Genomic DNA, 24,761 nt, shown 5'->3' with positions numbered 1-24,761 from the left:
TTGTGATTCACCCGCCTCGGCCTCCCAAATTGCTGGGATTACAGGCGTGAGCCACCACACCCAGTCCCAAGTCAATTCTTTAGCAGGCTCAATGGTATTCATGAATACTGGCTGGGTACATCAAACAGCTGATATTTAAACACAGTGCTCACTTTGGGAGGCTGAGGTGGGCGAATGATGAGGTCCGGAGATAGAGACCATCCTGGCCAACATGGTGAAACCCCATCTCTACTAAAAACATAAAAAAAATTAGCTGGGCGTGGTGGCACGCGCCTGTAATCCCAGCTACATGGGAGGGTGAGGCAGTAGAATCACTTGAATCCGGGAGGCAGAGGTTTTAATGAGCCGAGATTGTACCACTGCACTCCAACCTGGGTGACAGAGCGAGACTCTATCTCAAAACAAAAACAAAAATACAAAACTGTGCTAACAAAAGTTAATCATTATGTGGACTAACCTTTTTTGCCCTATTATCATGAAATTCCCTCTAGCCACACAGAGTTATCTAATATATGATCTGGTGAAAATAAAGATGGGGTCAATGGCAACACCAAAGCACACTATGAATAAATCATGTTGAAATAATATTCTTAGATACGGAATTAGAGCATATTCACTTCAGTGTGTGAATATCACACTCTGTGGAATTGGTAGTCATGCAGTTTAACTGGGCTACAATTTTTTCTCATTCAGAAAAGGGTGGTTATGAAAACCAAATATGTAATCTCATCAATGCCATGGCATCTTACTGTGTGCCAATTTCAGTGAAAACGTAGTTTATATTATTTCTATTACTCCCAACAACCATGAACTATAATATACTGATAGAATTTAACTAGCTTCAAGATTCATACTATCAAATACAGAGGAGATACTGCCACTAGCATCATTTGTTACAGCCAAGGATACCAAATCTCCCTCTCCTGCCCACACTTCTCATATGATTTTCCCAGAACCAGTCAGGTACACCTAAGAGCTTCCTGGATATTTCCACCAGGTTGTCACAAGGAATCTCACACATAAGACATCAGAAAAGATCTCATAATCTCCCCTTATTTTATTTTATTGGGTAATTGTCACCACCATCCATTTATCTGGTCAAAAGAAGTGTTGGAAACATCCCCTGACTTGTACCTATTTCTTGGATCTTTACCCTGCCTTCTCCTTCTGACTCCTTTCCTTCACTAACAGTATCTAATCAGTAACCAAGACTCATTCATTGTATTTCCTTATGTTTGTTTCCTGCTCTCAGTTCTTGCAGCCCTACCTGAGGTACTTGATTTTTTCTTGCTTGAATTAGTTCAATAGCCACAACGTAAAAATCACCCAGTGCTGGTCTTGCTCTTCTGCAATCCATTTTAACAGTGCAACCAAATCAATCTCTCTAATCTCTTACCTCTCACATCAAAATCCTTCATTTTCCACAGCACAAAGTAAACACTCAATAACTACAGATAACTAAACACATTTTCATTACCATGTGAAGTCTCCTGATCTGGCCCTGGTTTATCTGTTTGTCCCTATTTGTCAGCACATGTCTCTGGAAGTGAAAACTCTAGCAAGAACACAGAGCTGTTACATATGACATTCTCTGTATCTGGGTACACTCCTAATCCCTGCCCCAGCATGTCTCCTAAGTTACCCTTTTCCTACAGAGGTTATAGTAGAGGATGAATGAATAGAATTATACACATGTAAGTAAACAAATGTTTTCGGATGCTTTCATATTGTCTTATGTATTGTGGGAAAAAAGGAATAAAGTCACCGATTAGAAAATATTTACATGTCTGTCTCCCCCCAAAACTGTACGCCTCTTGATAACAAGGGCATCTCAATCACAGAGCAGGAACTTGGTATTTACCAAATGAATAAATGAAGTTATATAAGCAATAATGCAAGTGAAATCCTCAGCATTATTAAAATTATGAGAATGAAGATGATTTATTGCTACTCTAAGCACATGGCTGTTGATATATTATCAATGATAAAGTTGGATTCTAAGGATAACTTATAAATATTAGATTTTTCAAATAGGATTTTAAGGTCATGAGGGCATATATATGTATGTGCATGTGCATATATATGTGTGCATGTGTGTGTATATATATAGCTATAGGTATAAAACTATTCAAAACATATATATGTGTGTGTGTGTATATATATATATAGCTATGAGTTTAGTATTTTAAACTATAGCTTAAAGTACTATTTCAAATAGTATTTTAAGGTTGTGAGGGCATAATTAAGTAAAACACAGATACAAACATACATGTACATATCATCTATCTACATAAAAGGTATATAACTATACATTAGTTTTATACCTTGGGTATAAAACTATTCAAAACTAATGTTTTTAATATATGTTAAGTCAAAAGTTTTCTTAATCACTGCCTTATTTTACTTCCTCTTATTAGAGGTCTTAGTAGTCAAAAACTTTTAACCTCTTTAGGGAATTTGCTTCTCATATAACTTGCTGATTTCAGGCTGCTTTCTGAACCTACAGAAACAAGGGTCTTTGAGTGAAAATAACGTTAAGATTATGCTGCCTTTATGAATTTTAGTTTTTCCTTACTCTGCCACCTCAAGTTTCCAGTTTTCAGAAAAATGACTATAAGTTTTAAAAGACTGGAAGCTAGGACACAAGCATGCATACACACATACACAGGGGAAAAAAGAGCATACTTAAATATAGTGGAAAGCAGTTGTAGGAAAACGTAAGATTGCTTTACCACTAAAAGTCTAACACATTTCAGTCTCTACCACTGTAATAGAAAACCTCACATATACACCAATCACTACAGACTCATACTCAGTCTTTTCTAAGCCCCATATGATCTCATATTATTGCCCAGAATGTTTCTGTCAGAAATTCTGGTAATATAGCTACCAAAACCACATTAGAAAGGGAAAAAAAGGCAAAAACATAACATTGATTCAACTTGCCCTAGAGTACTCCATTAACCAAATATTCCTACAGTCAACAGGAGAGGAAAACAAACATACACACAAAATCCCAATAATGTATTTACTTGACTGTGCCAGAGTGGTTGGCTTTAGAAAATAATTTGAGTCCATTCCCCAACCTAGTAGGGCAGGTCAACATTCAAATTCAGGAAATACAGAGAATGTCACAAAGATACTCCTCGAGAAGAGCAACTCCAAGACACTTAATTGCCAGATTCACCAAAGTTGAAATGAAGGAAAAAATCTTAAGGGCAGCCAGAGAGAAAGGTCGGGTTACCCACAAAGGAAAGCCCATCAGACTAACAGCAGATCTCTCGGCAGAAACTCTACAAGCCAGAAGAGAGTGGGGGCCAATATTCAACATTCTTAAAGAAAAGAATTTTAAACCCAGAATTTCATATCCAGCCAAATTAAGTTTCATAAGTGAAGGAGAAATAAAATCCTTAACAGATAAGCAAATGCTTAGAGATTTTGTCACCACCAGGCCTGCCTTACAAGAGACCCTGAAGGAAGCACTAAACATGGAAAGGAACAACCGGTACCAGCCATTGCAAAAACATGCCAAAATGTAAAGACCATCGAGGCTAGGAAGAAACTGCATCAATTAACGAGCAAAAAACCAGTTAATATCATAATGACAGGATCAAGTTCACACATAACAATATTAACCTTAAATGTAAATGGACTAAATGGTCCAATTAAAAGACACAGACTGGCAAACTGGATAAAGAGTCAAGATCCATCAGTCTGCTGTATTCAGGAGACCCATCTCACATGCAGAGACATACATAGGCTCAAAATAAACAGATGGAGGAAGATCCACCAAGCAAATGGAGAACAAAAAAAAGCAGGGGTTGCAATCCTAGTCTCTGATAAAACAGACTTTAAACCCTCAAAGATCAAAAGAGACAAAGAAGGCCATTACATAATGGTAAAGGGATCAATTCAACAGGAAGAGCTAACTATCCTAAATATATATGCACCCAATACAGGAGCACCCAGATTCATAAAGCAAGTCCTTAGAGACTTACAAAGAGACTTCGACTCCCATACAATCATAATGGGAGATTTCAACACTCCACTGTCAACATTAGACAGATCAACGAGACAGAAAGTTAACAAGGATATCCAGGAATTGAACTTATCTCTGCACCAAGCGGACCTAACAGACATCTATAGAACTCTCCACCTCAAATCAACAGAATATACATTCTTCTCAGCAACACATCGCACTTATTCCAAAATTGACCACATAATTGGAAGTAAAGCACTCCTCAGCAAATGTAAAAGAACAGAAATTATCACAAACTATCTCTCAGACCACAGTGCAATCAAACTAGAACTCAGGACTAAGAAACTCAATCAAAACCGCTCAACTACATGGAAACTGAACAACCTGCTCCTGAATGACTACTGGGTACATAACGAAATGAAGGCAGAAATAAAGATGTTCTTTGAAACCAATGAGAACAAAGATACAACATACCAGAATCTCTGGGACACATTTAAAGCAGTGTGTAGAGGGAAATTTATAGCACTAAATGCACACAAGAGAAAGCCGGAACGATCTAAAATTGACACTCTAACATCACAATTAAAAGAACTAGAGAGGCAAGAGCAAACACATTCAAAAGCTAGCAGAAGGCAAGAAATAACTAAGATCAGAGCAGAACTGAAGGAGACAGAGACACAAAAAACCCTCCAAAAAATCAATGAATCCAGGAGTTGGTTTTTTGGAAAGATCAACAAAATTGACAGACCGCTAGCAAGACTAATAAAGAAGAAAAGAGAGAAGGATCAAATAGACGCAATAAAAAATGATAAAGGGGATATCACCACCGACCCCACAGAAATACAAACCACCATCAGAGAATACTATAAACACCTCTATGCAAATCAACTAGAAAATCTAGAAGAAATGGATAATTTCCTGGACACTTACATTCTTCCAAGACTAAACCAGGAAGAAGTTGAATCCCTGAATAGAACAATAACAGGCTCTGAAATTGAGGCAATAATTAATAGCCTACCAACCAAAAAAAGTCCAGGACCAGATGGATTCACAGCTGAATTCTACCAGAGGTACAAGGAGGAGCTGGTACCATTCCTTCTGAAACTATTCCAATCAATTGAAAAAGAGGGAATCCTCCCTAACTCATTTTATGAGGCCAACATCATCCTGATACCAAAGCCTGGCAGAGACACAACAAAAAAAGAAAATTTTAGACCAATATCCCTGATGAACATCGATGCAAAAATCCTCAATAAAATACTGGCAAACCGGATTCAGTAGCACATCAAAAAGCTTATCCACCATGATCAAGTGGGCTTCATCCCTGGGATGCAAGGCTGGTTCAACATTTGCAAATCAATAAACGTAATCCAGCATATAAACAGAACCAAAGACAAGAACCACATGATTATCTCAATAGATGCAGAAAAGGCTTTTGACAAAATTCAACAGCCCTTCATGCTAAAAATGCTCAATAAATTCGGTACTGATGGAACGTCCCTCAAAATCCTAAGAGCTACTTATGACAAACCCACAGCCAATATCATACTGAATGGGCAAAAACTGGAAAAATTCCCTTTGAAAACTGGCACAAGACAGGGATGCCCTCTCTCACCACTCCTATTCAACATAGTGTTGGAAGTTCTGGCTAGGGCAATCAGGCAAGAGAAAGAAATCAAGGGTATTCAGTTAGGAAAAGAAGAAGTCAAATTGTCCCTGTTTGCAGATGACATGATTGTATATTTAGAAAACCCCATTGTCTCAGCCCAAAATCTCCTTAAGCTGATAAGCAACTTCAGCAAAGTCTCAGGATACAAAATTAATGTGCAAAAATCACAAGCATTCTTATACACCAGTAACAGACAAACCGAGAGCCAAATCAGGAATGAACTTCCATTCACAATTGCTTCAAAGACAATAAAATACCTAGGAATCCAACTTACAAGGGATGTAAAGGACCTCTTCAAGTAGAACTACAAACCAATGCTCAGTGAAATCAAAGAGGACACAAACAAATGGAAGAACATATCATGCTCATGGATAGGAAGAATCAATATCGTGAAAATGGCCATACTGCCCAAGGTGATTTATAGATTCAATGCCATCCCCATCAAGTTACCAATGAGTTTCTTCACAGAATTGGAAAAAACGGCTTTAAAGTTCATATGGAACCAAAAAAGAGCCCGCATTGCCAAGACAATCCTAAGTCAAAAGAACAAAGCTGGAGGCATCACGCTACCTGACTTCAAACTATACTACAAGGCTACAGTAACCAAAACAGCATGGTACTGGTACCAAAACAGAGATATAGACCAATGGATGAGAACAGAGTCCTCAGAAATAAAACCACACATCTACAGCCATCTGATCTTTGACAAACCTGAGAGAAACAAGAAATGGGGAAAGGATTCCCTATTTAATAAATGGTGCTGGGAAAATTGGCTAGCCATAAGTAGAAAGCTGAAACTGGATCCTTTCCTTACTCCTTATACGAAAATTAATTCAAGATGGATTAGAGACTTAAATTTTAGACCTAATACCATAAAAACCCTAGAAGAAAACCTAGGTAGTACCATTCAGGACATAGGCATGGGCAAGGACTTCATGTCTAAAACACCAAAAGCAACGGCAACAAAAGCCAAAATTGACAAATGGGATCTAATTAAACTGAAGAGCTTCTGCACAGCAAAAGAAATTACCATCAGAGTGAACAGGCAACCTACAGAATGGGAGAAAATTTTTGCAACCTACTCATCTGACAAAGGGCTGATATCCAGAACCTACAAAGAACTCAAACAAATTTACAAGAAAAAAACAAACAACCCCATCAAAAAGTGGGCAAAGGATATGAACAGACATTTCTCAAAAGAAGACATTCATACAGCCAACAGACACATGAAAAAATGCTCATCATCACTGGCCATCAGAGAAATGCAAATCAAAACCACAATGAGATACCATCTCACACCAGTTAGAATGGCAATCATTCAAAAGTCAGGAAACAACAGGTGCTGGAGAGGATGCGGAGAAACAGGAACACTTTTACACTGTTGGTGGGATTGTAAACTAGTTCAACCATTATGGAAAACAGTATGGTGATTCCTCAAGGATCTACAACTAGATGTACCATATGACCCAGCCATCCCTTTACTGGGTATATACCCAAAGGATTATAAATCATGCTGCTATAAAGACACATGCACAAGTATGTTTATTGTGGCACTATTCACAATAGCAAAGACTTGGAATCAACCCAAATGTCCATCTGTGACAGACTGGATTAAGAAAATGTGGCACATATACACCATGGAATACTATGCAGCCATAAAAAAGGATGAGTTTGCGTCCTTTGTAGGGACACGGATGCAGCTGGAAACCATCATTCTTAGCAAACTATCACAAGAACAGAAAACCAAACACCACATGTTCTCACTCATAGGTGGGAACTGAACAATGACATCACTTGGACTCGGGAAGGGGAACATCACACACGGGGGCCTATCATGGGGAGGGGGTAGGGGGAGGAATTGCATTGGGAGTTATACCTGATATAAATGACGAATTGATGGGTGCTGATAAGTTGATGGGTGCAGCACACCAACATGGCACAAGTATACATATGTAACAAACCTGCACGTTATGCACATGTACCCTAGAACTTAAAGTATAATAATAATAAAAAAGTCTCTTTTAAATAAAAAATAAATAAATAAATTTAAAAAAAAAGAAAATAATTTGTGTCCATATACTTAAAATGTTTTTATTTTAGTAATTACAATTAGACATTAATATAATAAGTGATTATGTCTCCCATAAAATAAAAATAGTATTCTTCATTATCAATCTTTTTTCACATTGTTTTTATTTTTGCTTTTTCTGTTTGCATTTTTCTAAGTAGCACAAAGGCCAACTTGCATCCAGTTTAAGGCAAAAGGAATAAAAGACTGAATTAGTCAGTCTTGAATTTAATACATTTTTACAACGGATCAAACAGATTTTGAATTAACATGTTTTGATCCACCATAAAAGAATGCATTTATACTTAATCACATTATCTTCTAAATGAAGAAAAATCACAAATTCTATTCAATATCCAGGTATTTTTTTTATTCAGTATTCAGATGAGTCTGTCTTTAATTAATTTATCAGTAATACTTTTCCTATGGTTTTTAACAAATTTTGCTACATAACAAATGTGCACTTATTTGTCATTTATAGCAAGATGATGAATATGCTTGCATAAAATGTTAAGGACATCTTCTAAAATAATTCCAGTGTACCGCCCTGAGCACCTTGAATAAAAGGAACTGTGGTCTGGATGGCTTTTTGTTATTTCCTGGCTGAAGTCAACAGCTGCTAATTGTTAGAATTCATCATGAAGAATCCAGAGACAGAACAATAAAGTGAAAAGGAAAAGTTAAAGAGGTCTTATAGAAGAAGTCCTAGCCTAGAAGTAAAGATAAATTTTTTTGTATATGTATATTTTTTTTCTTGTTATCAAAAATTGATAAGAAAAATAAAACCATTCATTAATAGTGTCTACGATATACTTTTAGAACCACCATCACTTCATAGAAACTGACTAATTTCAGTTCTCATTTATTCCTTCTGTGATTTATTTTACTTTATTTTTAGAACCAGAGTTCGCTCTGTCACCCAGGCTGGAGTGCAATGGCACAATCATGGCTCATTGCAGCCTTCACCTCTGGGGCTCAAGTGATTCTCCCACCTCAGCCTACTGAATAGGTACATGGCACTGTGCATGGCAATTTTTTTCTTTTTGTAGAGACAAGGTCTCGCTATTGTTGCCCAGGTTGGTCTGGAACTCTTGGTCTCAGGCAATCCTCCTGCCTCACCCTCCCAAAATGGTGGGATTATAGGCATGACCTACCCTACCTGGCCCCTTCTGTGTTTTAATTCTTGGTCGTGTGTGTGTGTTTTTTCTTTGATTACAAAATCAAGTATGAACCTATTTATTGAAGATGTACTTTAAAAGAATAAAACATTACACTTTAGAAATAAAAACAGCAGCTTTACTCATGTTAGTAATATTTTTAAAAAATTAACACAAGCATGGTATCAGGAAAATATATTTTTGGATAATTTTTAGATACACCTTTCAAAATAAGCTATTTGCTAAAATAGTAATTAAGCTGTGAGAAACACGGTTGGTTTCATGAACACCAAAATGTGGGGATTCACAAAAATTCAGCTATTTTAAAGGCTAGTACACAACAATCAGTGATAGATATCTCTTCTGCTACCTATGTTGGCGTTCTTAGGTGATTTCCACAAACAGATGCATGCACGCAAAGCAAGTTACGTTCTATTAGATAAAAGTTCACTTGATTTATATTTCAACTGGACTTCCACTTAAAATGTTTTTTCTTAAAATAAAAAGAAATAGAAGCAATTAATGTTCTTATGTAATTTTTTGGTGCATCATCTGCTGAGTAAATCTGTTCCTCTACTCATTTTTTTAAATAAAGTTTTATTGGCACACAGCCATATTCTTTTTTTTTTTTTTTTTTTTTTTTTTTGAGACGGAGTCTCGCTCTGTCACCCAGGCTGGAGTGAAGTGGCCGGATCTCAGCTCACTGCAAGCTCTGCCTCCCGGGTTCACGCTATTCTCCTGCCTCAGCCTCCGGAGTAGTTGGGACTACAGGCGCCCACCACCTCGCCCGGCTAGTTTTTTTGTATTTTTTAGTAGAGACGAGGTTTCACCGTGTTAGCCAGGATGGTCTCGATCTCCTGACCTCGTGATCCGCCCGTCTCGGCCTCCCAAAGTGCTGGGATTACAGGCTTGAGCCACCGCGCCCGGCCATACTCGAAGGCTGCTTTCACACTACAAATGTAGAGAGCTGAATGTCTACAAAAGAGACCATACAGCCCACAACATACAAAATATTTGATATCTGTTCATTTATAGACAAATTTTATAGACAAATCACTTGTTTTATTAGTTAGAAATTTAAATATAAGATATTCTGCTATCTCTTAATAGTCCTCTCTACAATTTGCCACTTCAAAACTGATCTTCCTACTGAATTAGTCCCTCTCTCTTCATCCCTTTGGCATATAATCTAATTGAGGCCTTCAAAATATCAAAAAATATTAATGCCATTTAATTTTTATATGAGAGGTTCTTATTTTCTAGTTCATCTTGCTGATTAATTATGTATTTACACACTTTTAAAAAATTTTTTGTCTATATATTATCATTGCAAGTTTCTGTTGGTAACAAGCAGGCTGCAAATGAAAAGTAAATGAACAATCATTATATACTACTTAGAGCCATTAGGAGAGCTACTATCAAAAAACACACAAAAACAAACTAGAAATGTTGGCGATGATGTGAAGAAACTGGAACTTTTTTTCACTGTTGGTGAAATATAAAATGGTGTAGCTACTTTGGAAACAGTATGTTGGCTCCTCAAAAAATTAAACAGAGTTGCCAAATTATCTAGCCATTCCACATATGGATGTGTGGCCAAAAGAGATGAAATCAAGGACTCAAAGAAATATTTGTATAACCTATGTTCGTGGGAGTATTATTTCCAATATCCAAAAGTAAGAAACCATCCAATGTCCACTGATTGATGAATGTTAAACAAAATGTGATATATACATAAAAGAATATTATTTAGTCTTAAAAAGGAATAAAATTGTGACACATGTTACAACATGAATGAAGGTTGAGACATTATGCTAAGTGAAATAAGCCATTCACACACAAAATATATAATATATGATTCCACCCACACCCATATGACCATATGAATAGTTAAATTCATAGATTTGTTGCTTAAAAGGTATAGTTTCAGTTTTGTAAGATGAAAAGAGTTCAGTGGATGAATAGTGCTGATGGTTGCACAACAACGTGAATGTACTTAATCCCACTATTCACTTAAAAATGATGAAGGTGGTATATTTTATGCTATGTGTACTTTACCACAAATTTTAAAAAAGAATTAATAAAAAATATTTTTAAGAAAACATAAATAAATTTTTTTAAATGATTATTTAAATTCTGCCAACTTAATGTATTAGCCAAGAGTAGGGCTTTGGTTTCAGAGGGGCCTCAGTTAAATCCAGGTTCTAGTACTTGAGAAGGTTGCTTAATATCTGTTACACACCATTTACACAAATGTGAAATAGAGATATGAATAATACCAATCCAAAATTACTTTGTGAGAATTAAACATGACTTTGTACAGAACTTCAATAAATGCAGCTATTCTACTTATTTATTACATTTATATGCACAAAGTTCGTATTTTTAAAATGCATTAGTTTAATTATTTTTCTAAATATATCATAACCTCTTTAATTTTTCTGTAATATATAATTGCTAGCTCACTGCTAGGTATATTGCAGAAGCTTAAAAATACACTTTAAAATATGATCAACCAAGAGGGGCATTAAAAGAGTAAGAGAAGTGGAAAAATACCTGACTGTGATACAATCTCTGTAAAAGACAAAAGAAAGGCTATTTTTTTCCTGTAAAATGGAAACTTAACCAGAGAGAAATTAAATAGCAACCAGTTTTAAACCACAGTATTCGAGGAATGATAAATTTATCAGTAAAATATAGATAAGGCTCAATAGACAACACTACCAAGTAATTTTTGTGTAAAAAAGAAAAAATAGACACACAAAGTAAGACCTTGAAGATCCAAAGAAGCAATTTTCCAATTAAATATTACTTTATTCTCATAATGGATATATTAATATAATCTTTGATTAATCCAAATATCAATATCTTATTCTCTAAATTTAACTTATGAATTAAGAGTTGGATGCACAATTTATCTCAGTAACACAAGCAAAATGAACATCTGTTAACTTTCTGCCATGTAAGTTTGTGTATGGTGGGGGTGGGTGTGAACAGAGCCTCTGATGTGTAATGTTCTTTCCATCTGCACACCAGGTGGCACTGCATGGTTAATCAGAAGATGATAACACACATCAAGATTCCTTACATATTTGGAGATAGGAAAGCAAACAAATCAAAACGTTGTTTCAAAAATAAAACTTTCTTAGATGTCCACAGTATTAATGCTTAATAATGCATTTAAGAGTTTATGTTTCCACTTCACATTGTAATCATTCTTGCAGTATTGTTTTCCTCGTATATTAATTCCTGGCATAACTTATAATAGTACTAAGTAATACGAGTTTAAGAAACAGAAAAAGTAATATAACCAAACTAGACTGTATTTGGGAAGTTGGGAACAATATGACTGTTTTGGACACCGTTTAAATCATTCAAAGGCAAGATCTGAAGGAAAACTGATTTGATATAAATTTCAATTGCATTGCTTCTAAAATAGATTTGTTATTTAAAATACCTAATGCAGTCCCTTAAAGCTTTGGTCTTGCTTTAGAGTATATGGGTATTAAGCACTTAGAGTCAAAAAAGCTGTTTAAATGACAAAGAGTTTATTAGATCACTTTATCTAATCCTGCTAATGAAAGATGGCATAGCTTAACTTGTATGAACAGGAAATAAGGAATGGATAAAACACAAATTATCCTCCAAAATTTCACATTTCTGTACTTTGGTAAGATTTTTCTAGAAAGAAATATATATCATATATGGAAATATGCCTAGTTTCCTCCAACTTGTATCAATTCCTGCCATTTCCACACCATTTTCCTTTTCTCTTACTAACCCCTCTTTCCTTCTGTGTATGTCTTCTTCAGTTCACCAAACTTTACATAGCAGCAATTCGTAAGATAAGAGCTATGTGGTTTGTAGTGTGAAAATAGCTATCCAATAGTACATCTCCTAGCTCTATTTGAAAACCACTGTGTACTGTGCACATGAATACAATGTAGTCTTGAATTCTCCACATTCAGCTTCATTGAATTGTGGTGGGTGGAGGGGAAGGGTTGTGTACTGTGATGTTCCAAAGGTGTTCTTGACGATATCCACTATCTCAGTAATTTCTAATTTTGTTAAGTATTCTAAAATTTATCCTTCAACATCAATATTCTACCCCTAGAGGACAATGCAGACCTATAGTATGATTACCAAATGGAAAACAAAACAAAACATCATGATGCTCCTAAGGACAAATGTCATATGCTGAAGCCCTAATCTCAAAAGTGATGGTATTTGGAGATGGGACCCTTGGGGTGTAATTAGTTTTAGTTACATGTATGAAGGTGGGGCCCCTATCATGGGATTAGTGCCCTTATAGAAAGAAGAAACGCCAGACGTCTTTCTCTTTCCATGCGGATAAACTAAGGAAAGGCCACATGGGAACACACAGGGAGAAGGGAGACATCTTCAAGCCAGGAAGAGGGCCTTCACCAGAACCCAGCCATGTTGGCATTCTGATCTCAGACTTCTAGACTCCAGAATTGTGAGAAAATAAATGTTTGTTATTAAAGACACCCAGTCTCTGATATTTTGGCATAGCAGCCCAACAAGACTAAGATAATACCCATAGTATCTGTTCAATAATAACCCCTTCCAGGTTCAAATGACAATTAGCTCCCACAAAAAAAAATGTAACCGGCAGCTATAAACAGCAGTTGAAAGAAAACATTTTGCTTAGTTCAGTAATTTTCCAGTTCTCTTATCAACTTCTCTTTAAGAGTTAATTAAACCATTGGAAACTACTAAAATTAATGCTTAAACAATGAAAACACCAAAAAGAATTGTTTTACTTCTTTAATTTAGGTAACTACCAAAGTAAAATATGCCTTTATTCCATGAAACATATATAGAAAAATATAATAAAAATTCCTCCATGTCTCCATCCAAAGAAATACAAAGAAGATAAATTTAAAGAAGGTAAATGCAAAGAAGGTAAATGCAAAGAAGATAAAATATTTTAAAATATAATTTATGTTTTTTAATAAAAGGTCCTTTAAAATAAAAGTATAAGCTATAGAATGTTAAAATAACCTTATTGATTAATAAATTATCTCCTTTTTACAACAATATGGAAGGCATAGTGAGTTAATAGAGTTAGAGTTAATCATTAATTAATTAATCAATACTTCAACAGATATTTATTGATTATCTACAACATGTAAAGACTTCTACAAGTAGAAAAAGCCATGATTTTTAAAAATGTTTCCTTATATCATCATCTTCATCACAAAACGTTCATTAAATACCCTAGCGAGTACTACCATTAAAAATTAACCAAAAATACTTAAAGAAAATATCTGATATTCAGCACAGTAATGTAATACTTGACATAATTATAAGGAATCAAAGTAAGAATGACTTAAGAGTGCCTTTGAGTCGTTAATCAGAACTAATGAATATGTCTGTATTTTGTCAAAAACAAAAAAAGATAAAAGAGGATGCTTGGAAAGATCCATGAATTTTAAGCAGTGAAGTAATCATGTATAATCTCAAAATTTCTCAACAAGTTATTACATTGCTTTTCATTTCTTCCATTGTTTCTTTTTTTTTTTAATTTTCCAATTATTAAACTTCAAAAAACTTTATGGATGTTGTATTATATGTTCAGAAATGTGCTGAAATATGGAATTCAAGGATAAAAACCAACACCAACTCTCATAAATATTTAATATACTGTGTTTGTGTGGGTGACAGGGGAGGGATATATGCACATAACCAAAAATAACAAAAGGAAAACTATATTCTTTACTATAAATGACATATATTTCATTATATATGAACACAGAATAAACTTTTCCTTTCTTTTGTCTTCCTTTCTTTTCTTTATTTATTTATTTATTTATTTGTTTATTTATTTAGAAACAGTGCCTCACTCTGTCATCCAGGCTGGAGGGCAGTGGAACCATCTCACCTCACTGCAACCTCCCCTTCCCACACTCATCTCCCATAATCAAACTATTTAGGAATCAGTGGCAGTTTGGTGAGCTTGGAATCAGAACAAGGATATTCAGAGGTCTTTAAAATGGACTTCTCTGTTTATGTTATGACCTGGGCTCAAAGAACTCCTGGTCCATTGATTCAGGTGCCTTAAAAGAGACACTGTCAATATTTCTGATATTTCTGCAGGTTCCTTTTCTTCCTCAACACTTCTAAAGATGACCAGCCCCCACTGCCTGCTTCTGCAGATTAATATGTGCTTTCTATAGATATGTTAATATGATCAAAGAATAATTGCCCTACATCTATTTTATCTCCTTCTGGGGCTTTGCATGAACTCATTAAGTAATGATTTAATGAACTCTCAGCTGGAATTCTATTTCCCTCATTTCCAAATTCTTGGGAGCCATTTTACAATTATATCCAAGTACTTACAAGTGACACTAGATTAAACAATATTACAAATAAAAAAGTGGATTGGCAAAATACTCAAGACTTGCTTTTTGCTTAAAATTAAGTCAGGTTTATTTTTTAAAATAATCTATTCATAGTTGTGGATAGTGACTAAACAATCTACATTTTTATCTGGGGATAGAAGTAACGTGAATGGTCTGAAAACTTTATTGCAGGCCGGGCGCGGTGGCTCAAGCCTGTAATCCCAGCACTTTGGGAGGCTGAGATGGGGGATCACGAGGTCAGGAGATCGAGACCATCCTGGCTAACATGGTGAAACCCCGTCTCTACTAAAAAATACAAAAATCTAGCCGGGCGAGGTGGCGGGCGCCTGTAGTCCCAGCTACTCGGGAGGCTGAGGCAGGAGAATGGCAGGAACCCGGGAGGCGGAGCTTGCAGTGAGCTGAGATCAGGCCACTGCACTCCAGCCTGGGCGACAGAGCGAGACTCCGTCTCAAAAAAAAAAGAAAAAACTTTATTGCATTTTCCTCTAAATAAATAGAAAGTATACACAACTATGTACAATTTAGAAATTCCTGGTTAAGAAGCCAATTAAGAGTAACTTTTATAGAGAAGAATTCTGGCTTTGTGAAGGCATGAGAGATTTAACTAAAGGCCACTCTGTAGCAAATTTAATACCACAATCTCTCAATGGATTTTCTTAATTATAATTATCACTTATTTGTCTGTTATAATATTTGGGAATCTTCACATTTAAAAAATATTATTTTCTGATGGTAACTAAAAGAAAACCAATTTGTGATAACAATGAGAAAAATGAGGCTAAATATAAAGACTAATTCTTCTTGAGTATGAGCTTATCTCCTTCAAGAATCTTAAGTGAGATGCTGAAATGTAGACAGAGTCATATTGGCTTTGAGTCACAATGAAGTATGGATATTTACACTTTTTTTTTCTTTCTCTATAAAACTCATTTTCCATGCTTTAGTTGCCATTAACTTCTTTTCTGTTACCTTTGATAGTCTTAATTTTCTTATCCATAAAAGAGTGTTAAGAATATCGACCTCAAGGACCATTTTAAGAGTTAAAAGGATAGATCATGTTAAGAATTGAGCCTGGAATAATATTCACTATTACCGCTGTTATTACCAATATCACCACTGCTAATATCACTATTCCTATTTGTTTATTTCATTACTAGTGTAATACCAAAATTATAATAATGTAAAATGTATTCCTCCTGGGTTTGGGCAATGTTATAATCCTCCAAAATTGCCAACTTTGTTAAACAACCTATAAATTTACTTTACAGTCAAAAGAGTTGCATTTTAAAATCAATAATTAAAAATACTTATAAAGTTCCTACTATGTACCAGCCACTTTGCTAGGCGCCAAACATTTGTCAGTGAAAAAGTCAGAGAGAATCTACAGTCTTTAAGAAGTTTAACTTCTAGTGGTAGAAACAAACGTGTAACTAGTCAATTATAATAAAGGGGGGGAAGAAGTGCTATACTACAGCAAAAGTCCAGTCTGAACATGTAGAAACAGAGCAGGAACACAGGGTTTGTGTGGGGCAGCGGGTGAGGAAGATGATTCGTTAATCCAGGCTAAAGTATGAAGGTAGAGAGTAGATCATCACAAGTAAAATAATTGTATCAAATAGTAAAAAAGCATCTAAGTCAAGAATATAAATATGAAAATAAAGATAGCTCTAGACCCATGTCCAAAAATGGAGGTTAAAAAAACTTCAGATAAGGTAAAACTAAAAACAGTTCAGAATGGCTGAATCGCATAATTTAATAGGAGAAGTGACTAGAGACATAGCTGTTACCAAATCAAGAAGAGCCTTGAAAACCTTTGTGGGGACATTTCTTTATCTGAAAGGAAATACGGAGTTATGGAAGAGTTTTAGTGAGGAATAATGATCAGATCTCATTTCAGCATGATTACTACTTATGTTGTGTGTATAGTGGTGGCCAAAGAGACTGGTTGAGGCCACACCAGTATTCCAGTGGCATTAAGGGAGGGGAGTGGTGGTAGCAAGAGGTAAGTTCAAGGGAAATCTTTTGGGTAGACACAAGTAAAGCACTTGGTGTTGAAAAAGTGACTATTCAACTCTATAACATCTTCCTGTAGTTCCTGCTTCATAGTGACTATCATAATGGATTTCACTGCATTTTCCCTTTAACCCCTTCTTTCTCATGCATTCTAAAAACAAAAATTCAAAGAAAGAAAAACTTGTCAGAAGAATATATAAAGTTTGATCAGTTACCTAAATGGGTCTTACTGGATGTTCTTTCCCTTGCATGCTTGTTTAACCTTTTTGGTACTATCATGTTTTATGAGGTTATGAGAGGAAAACGATCAGAAGATGGACAATCAGAAAGAGAAAAAGAAATGGGCTCCTTTAAAACAAAGACCAAAGGTCCATCTCTTCAGTTATCTATAACAGTGATTCTTAAACCTGGCTCTAGAATAAAATTACCCACAGAACTTCAAAAATTAAAAAAAAAAAAAAACAAGGAATTATACCCATGTCCAGTCCGTCTACCCGACTACGTCCCACTCCTGAAATTGTGCAATATGGTTGTTCTTTTTGAATGTCTTATGATATTTCTGACTCAATTTAATACCAACCTAAACACTGAATTCAGATTTCTTTATCGTTTTTTAAATTCTTAGCACAGTGTTTGGGACACTGATTGTAGTCATTCAATATTTATTTAACTCACTAATAGCTACTTACTGATAGGTGTTGAGTATACTATGGGAAAAAGGTGTTTAGTCCATCAGGGTCCTTACATTGCATAGCACTGACTATCAAACTTTAGAGCCACATTTAAAAAATACATTCTCTTTTATTGCAGTGTGTATGTGCAAGCACACACATCAAACACACACACACACAGCTGAAAAACATTTTTCACAAAATAACACTTGCCCTAATCATAGCCAACACACTTTGATATTTTCTATTCTATTATTTTCTGGTTATTTTTTATAAAATAAAAAGGAAGAAACAATGGTTGTAACCTATTATGTCAATTTCAATACCAAACAAAGAAAGCCATCCAATATTTTTTAAAAGCCTTGTATAGTAGATGTTCCAATTCTACTTCTCAATATTGTCAGTAACATGCTGTCCAGGTGCTTTGATTTCAGTAAAACTACCAAAATTTTAGAGTCTTTAAAAAAGACTCCATTATTGTGAAGATAACAGACTGATTTTGAGTAAAACATAGGGCTTTATCTTAGTACTTAGAAGAAACCAAACTTCTCATGGCTCAAGAGACATAAGTCTTTAGAAGTAACAATGATGTATATTCAATGAGATAATTTCCTTAACGAACTCTGGTACTATTCGTTAGAGAAAACTCTAAAAGTGAGAGACTTTTCACGAGCAATGTCACACACAATAGTTAAAATCAGAAAACATGCAAACAGACTTATCTTAACACAATGGGCTTAATGAACTATCTTCATTAAGTCATAGTTAATTAAAAATATTTTTTATTTTACACAATGTAACATAGAATAAGATGGTAGTTATAAATACACAAGATCAATAACTATGACATTTCCAACTATAGAAAGAGAAAGCATCTCCTTTTTTATTTCTTTTTTTTTTTTTTAGAAGGAGCATCACTGTCACGAGACTAGAGTTCAGTGGCAAGATCTCGGCTCACTGCAACCTCTGCCTCCCAGGTTCAAGCAATTTTCCTGCCTCAGCTTCCCGTGTAGCCGGGACTACAAACACACGCCACCACGCCTGGCTAATTTTTGTATTTTTAATAGAGACAGGGTTTCACCATGTTGGTCAGGGTGGTCTCGATCTCTTGACCTCATGATCCGCCCGCCTCTGCCTCCCAAAGTGCTGGGATTACAGGCATGAGCCACCATGCCCGGCCTGGCATCTCCATTTTTAAAAACTACCTATGTAACCAACATGTATGCACCAGGTACTAAGAGTGTTTTCTTTGCTACTAAGTGCTTTACTGATCTCATGTGTCAAACACTAATGATGATGCACACCTGTAACAGAGACTTTTATTTCTATCCTCTCTCAGTATCTGTCATCCCCTTTCCCTATGATTCTAGATATTTGATGGAGATTATGTCCCCCCAGCAAAAGGCAATACTTCCCGGCACCCTCTGCTGTTGCCATGCTTATATGATCAGTTTACAGACAATGAGATAAAAGAATTGATTTGTGTCATTTCTGGCTCATAAATATAATAGTAAAGGAGCTGCTTCCCTCTTTCCCACTTCTATTAGCATGAATGTGAACATGGTAACTACCCATAGACCAAAGACGGAATTCAGGTTTGAAAATGGCTTACACTGTTACATGAGAAAGAACTAAATGTTTATATTGTTTTACCCTCTATTGTTTTCTGAAAGTGCCCAAACCTATATCCTAAATAATATGGAATTCCTATTCTACATTTTCTCCTACAAAATCAGTGAGAAAGGGTAGATAAAATAAATGAGTACAGTTTAATTACAATATGGAAGCAAGGTTAACAAATAAAAGTATGTAAAGTTGTATGGCTGTCCAAGTAACCGACAGTTATATGGTAATAAAAAGGTCATAAACTCACAAATCGACACACAAGAGTGTCAAATAAACATTTCCTAGTGAATATGGCTACTTGTCTTCCACAGACTGAAGCTTTTCTTTTTTGACATGATGAAATTTTTTGTGTATGTTTCATACAAAATACTGAAATAGAGCATAACTGCATTCCTCACATCACTACACCAAAATGTCAAAGATTCACTTCTCAGCATGAAAATGCACAGCACATAAATATGAAAGGACTCTACATTCTAAATGCTGTATTCCCACCTCAGTGCAGAATCAAATAGAGACAACTGTATTGTGAATTTTGGAATTATTTGGAATAATTTGCTTCTTACGTAATTAATTTGGATATTTCAATGTATTGGTTACTTTATTGGTCCACATTTCTTCAGTACAGAGACAGTACAGAGACTAATTCAGTAGAGTAGACAAAGTTCTTACAGATACATGTATTAATAATTGTATTAGTATATACTCAAATAATGGAAAACATATCTTTTAGTATAATGGTGAATTTCAAATAGTTATTTGATAACATTATCAGTATTGCAGACCTAAAGTCTGATGAAATTTTCCACTTATTACTGACCAAGCATTTTTGATCATGTGTTTATTGACAGTAATTGGAACTTATAGACACCTGCTCAATTTCTTTACATTAAATTTTCAATACAAACAATGTTGAAAAGTAAAGCTAAAGTCAAATACAATATGCCTAAAAATAGAACCTAGGGAAAATATCAGATCTTGCCTCCTTCCTACTTTTGATATACACAACAATTATAATATTGTAATTAAGATCATACAAACAGATACTAACGGCAATAGCACCCAAAATTTTCTGAAAGGAAGGAGGTTCAGTTGAGACATTTAGTAGCTAGATGACAGTGCAAATTTATATTGCTTTCCATAATTTTTCACTTAAAAAAAGGGGCTGACAGACATGGTCTCAGATATGACATTCTGATAAGAAAAGTTTAGTGGACAAAGAAGCATTAATAATGACTGCACTCCAGAAAGGCAATAAAAAAGGACAGCTGCCAAACAAACATTACTCAGTGTGTGATCACTTAAAGTGATGATATTTAGAACTTCACATTCTGGGTGTGAACTGCCAAAGAGACAGACAAAGTAAAATACAAGACGAGGGGTTTATATTAAAAAGGAGTAAACAGTTTAACACATTGCTCCCAACCTTTTTAGTACCAAGGACCAGTTTCATGGAAGAAAAATTTTCCATGCACCAGGTCGGAGAAGATGGATGGTATAGGGATGAAACTGTTCCACCTCAGATTATCAGGCATTAGTTTTAGATTCTCATAAGGAACATGCAACTTAGATCCTTTGCATGCCCAGTTCACAGCAGAGTTTGCACTCCTATGAGAGGAGAGTCTAATGCCATTGGATTCTAATCTAATCTAATGCTGATCTGACAGGATGCAGAGCTCAGGCAGTAAGGCTCACTTGCCCACTACTCACCTCCTGCTGTGTGGCCAGGTTCCTAACAGTACAGTACGACTTCATGGCCCTGAGTTTGGGGATCCCTGATTTAACATATTCAGTTTATATGCCATGATTGCCCATAGTACAAATCATATTAGAGAATGAATACGACATGCATGAGGCAAAGACTAAGTCAAGTCAACTCACTTGTTCTCTCTGGTCTCACAGTAAACACTAAGTGAAAGACAAATGCTAGAAAACTCATTCCTTATAACAAATTTAGGCAAAATATGAGAAAACAGTATACATTGAGTGCTTCAGGAGTAATACACTGTCTATGGGACTTTCAGAACACTGATGGAACATTTTTAAAAATTCAACCAAATAAGAAAAGTCTTTAGAAAATTTTGAAAAATGAATAGCAAAAGGGAACCAGCCAACTCTGTCCTTCATTATCACTTTAGTCAATTGTTGTATCATAAAAAGAAAGCTACAGCCTCTAGACAGATTCTGAGTTTCCGGTGACATGACTTGAAAATATTTTCTTCCTAGAGATTCTCACTGGTGACGATGGTGTGGTGAAAGAATGGGAAGATTAAAAAAAAAATCTTGCCAAAATCTCTCCATAATTAAGGTGAAACAACACAACTACTTGTAAAATAGAAATTTAGTTACTTGGCCAACCATTTCTATCTGTTATTCCCTGAATAAATATAACTTCTATCATGAAAATGTCTGAAGGCAGTCATTCTTCTGGATATTGCTAGGAAACAAAACATACATTATAAATAAATATATTTAAGAGTAAACTACTCACCTATTCCAATGAAAGCAGCTTTGTAGCCTTTTTCTTTCAAAGTGCTAAGAGTCATTTCATTCACTGAAAGGCTTTTACCACAAATTATCTATAAGAAACAACATTTTGCATAAGAAAATTTGGCATTTGATTAATTAAAATCTTAATATCTAACATCAAAAATAATGAAAAGTCTGGCAAAAATTCTATGAGATTCCATATAAAATGTGACAACATTTTTGTCTTTTAGTATACAGGTTTACATACACAAAATAGCATATAAATAGAACAGGAATATGTTCTATTAAGGGCTAAATGCAGAAGAAAAGCCAGTGTCATTAAAATCATCAGTAAGCTTCCATACCTTGCATAATATGTACAAAGCACCATGTGGGGCATTTAAATAATAAGATGATAAGACACATTTCCAGCATCAATGTACGGTCAAGTAGGGGCAAATATATACACAAATAAATATAATATAAAACAGGCTATGATCACCACATGTGTATGAGAGTTCAGAGGCTGGGGACATTCATTTTACCTAAGCTTAGAAGGTCAAGAATACAGAGAAGTGGGATTTCAAATAAGGCCTTTAAAAGGAAAATACAGGATTTTGATAAGGGACATTGTCAAGGGAAAAAGAACAAAGTCTGGAAGCAGAGCATAGTCACCCCTATTAAAAGTCACACTACTTGGTCAGTTCTCAGACGAGACAATTTTCACTTCTGGAACCTACTAACCAAAGAGGTGTCAGGGTCCCTACGAATAAAGACCTGAAACATCCCGGCAAGTCAATGCTATGATTCCCCCAGTCCTTTCTCAAAGGAAACTATGGTCATTTATCCAGGCAACTAAGCCCTGGAAAAAGGGGAATAATCGGACATTTCAAGGACTACCAAGCACTGGTTCTTCAGTAACACTGATACTTGGAGACATAAGAGTGGGTACCTACAGGGCAAGGCAAAAAATGGAGCCTGACTGAAGTCTAGTTCACAGTGGACCCACTGAAACCACAACCCAGTCAGTGATCATTCTCCTAGTCTCTAAGAGCATAATTGAAATTGTTACGCTTGTCAGTTGAAGTAATCCCTACACTGGGTCTCTGGTCTGTGAAGTAAGAGCCATAAAAGCTATCGTAGTTGGGAAGGTCACATTAAAATATCTGAAAATCCAGCCAAGAGATTAAATCAAAGATAACATCCTATCCTGGGTGCAATGGGATGAGGAGACACGGTAGTGGTCCCTGTCATATCCCCATTTAATCCACCAGCCTGTCCCCTGCCAACACCAGAGAATTTCTGGAGGATGACTATAAACGTCTGCAGGCTTAACTAAAGAGTAGTCCTGATTGCAGTTTCTGTTATAGATGTGGTATTATTGCTAGAGAAGTTTTATAAGGCCACACATACACTGCATGTGGCCATTGATTTGGCAAATGCATACTCCTTCCACTCCAATTAGAGAAGGAGATCAGAAATAGTTCAGAGTCACAGAGAATAGATAAGAATATTCATTTACAGTTTTGCCTCAGGGATATGTCAACTCTTTTCAGTAATAATATATGTAATCTGAAGCGATCTGGACATTCCACAGAACGTCACAGTGATTCATTACATTGACGACATCGGGCAGATCAGACAGCATGAACAAGAGATGGTGAGTATGCTGGAAACTGTTAAGATATCTGCACTCCAGAGGGTGAAAGATGAACTCTATGATAAGGGACTGGCCTCTCGAGTGAAGTTTAGAGATCCAGTTATTAAGTATGTGCCAGTAAGTCCCCCTAAAAGTAAAAGACAAATAGCTGCATCTCACATACCCTGCCATATAAAAGGAAGCATAATGCCTGGTAGGTTTCTTTGTGTTCTGAAGGCAAAATGTTCCTAAAAACAAAGTCTGTAAGCTGAGTCATAGAAGAAGAGCAATGTATACCCATGAAATGATAATTACAGCTACACTGAATAGTGCACCTAAGTGTACAGCTCTCTTCTAAGTACTGCATATACTGACTCATTTAATCCCCACAGCAGCCCCATGAAGTGTTATCAGTATTTCCATTTTATAGATAATGATACTAAATGACAAGAGAGCTTACATAACCTTTATTGCAGTCACATATGCAGTCTAATTTCAGAGCCAACATGCATTAATTGCTGTGCTCTTGTGCCTCTTGAGGTTAGAGGGCAGAGCTGGCACCATCCTCAAGGGCAAAGAACAGCATATTGTATGTGAAGACGTACTAAAAAGGTTGTGTTTCAGGAGTATAAAGTGCAAAGCAAGCAATGGAGCAAGAAGCTGGAGAGGAGAAGATGACTGGAACTGGATCATAGAGGGTCATATTTTGTCTTCCTAAAATAGTAATTCTGTTTTTATATTGGCAGATATGGTAACTGTCAGAAAGTTTATAATAAGGGGACAATCAAGGTGAGATTAACACCTAATATTTAGAACTCTGGAAGGTATCAAACAACATTAAACTGGAACATGAATTAAATATGTATTATTCAAAGCATTTTATAGTAATTAGTAGTGTTACTATTAGAAATAGTAGAATTTGATGCCATTAAAATTATCTAATAGTGAGGCTTTAGAACTTTAATGTGTTCTAACTTTTAAATAATACATATTTTATTGGAAAAGGAAAAGAATTTCGCTGTTTGTTTTATGAATCAAATGCCCTTCATACCAATATATAATAAAGGTTAGACATAAAAGA

At 35.5% G+C, this 24,761-nt stretch overlaps 1 protein-coding gene across 5 annotated transcripts in view; it reads right to left on the bottom strand.

The window, feature by feature from the left end:
- DPYD (dihydropyrimidine dehydrogenase) overlaps window positions 1-24,761 on the bottom strand; it is an 881,134-nt gene that overhangs the window by 594,129 nt on the left and 262,244 nt on the right. For all 5 annotated transcript variants that reach the window (XM_033199100.1, XM_033199098.1, XM_033199103.1 and 2 more), the window contains one exon: window positions 22,064-22,151. In XM_033199100.1, coding sequence (XP_033054991.1) covers window positions 22,064-22,151 — 88 coding nt within the window. The remainder of the gene's footprint in view (window positions 1-22,063; window positions 22,152-24,761) is intronic.

The sequence above is a fragment of the Trachypithecus francoisi genome, unplaced genomic scaffold (assembly GCF_009764315.1).
Source record: "Trachypithecus francoisi isolate TF-2019V2 unplaced genomic scaffold, Tfra_2.0 Lachesis_group5, whole genome shotgun sequence".
In the NCBI taxonomy this organism is placed as follows: domain Eukaryota; kingdom Metazoa; phylum Chordata; class Mammalia; order Primates; family Cercopithecidae; genus Trachypithecus; species Trachypithecus francoisi.
This window is presented reverse-complemented; position numbering and strand designations above follow the sequence as displayed.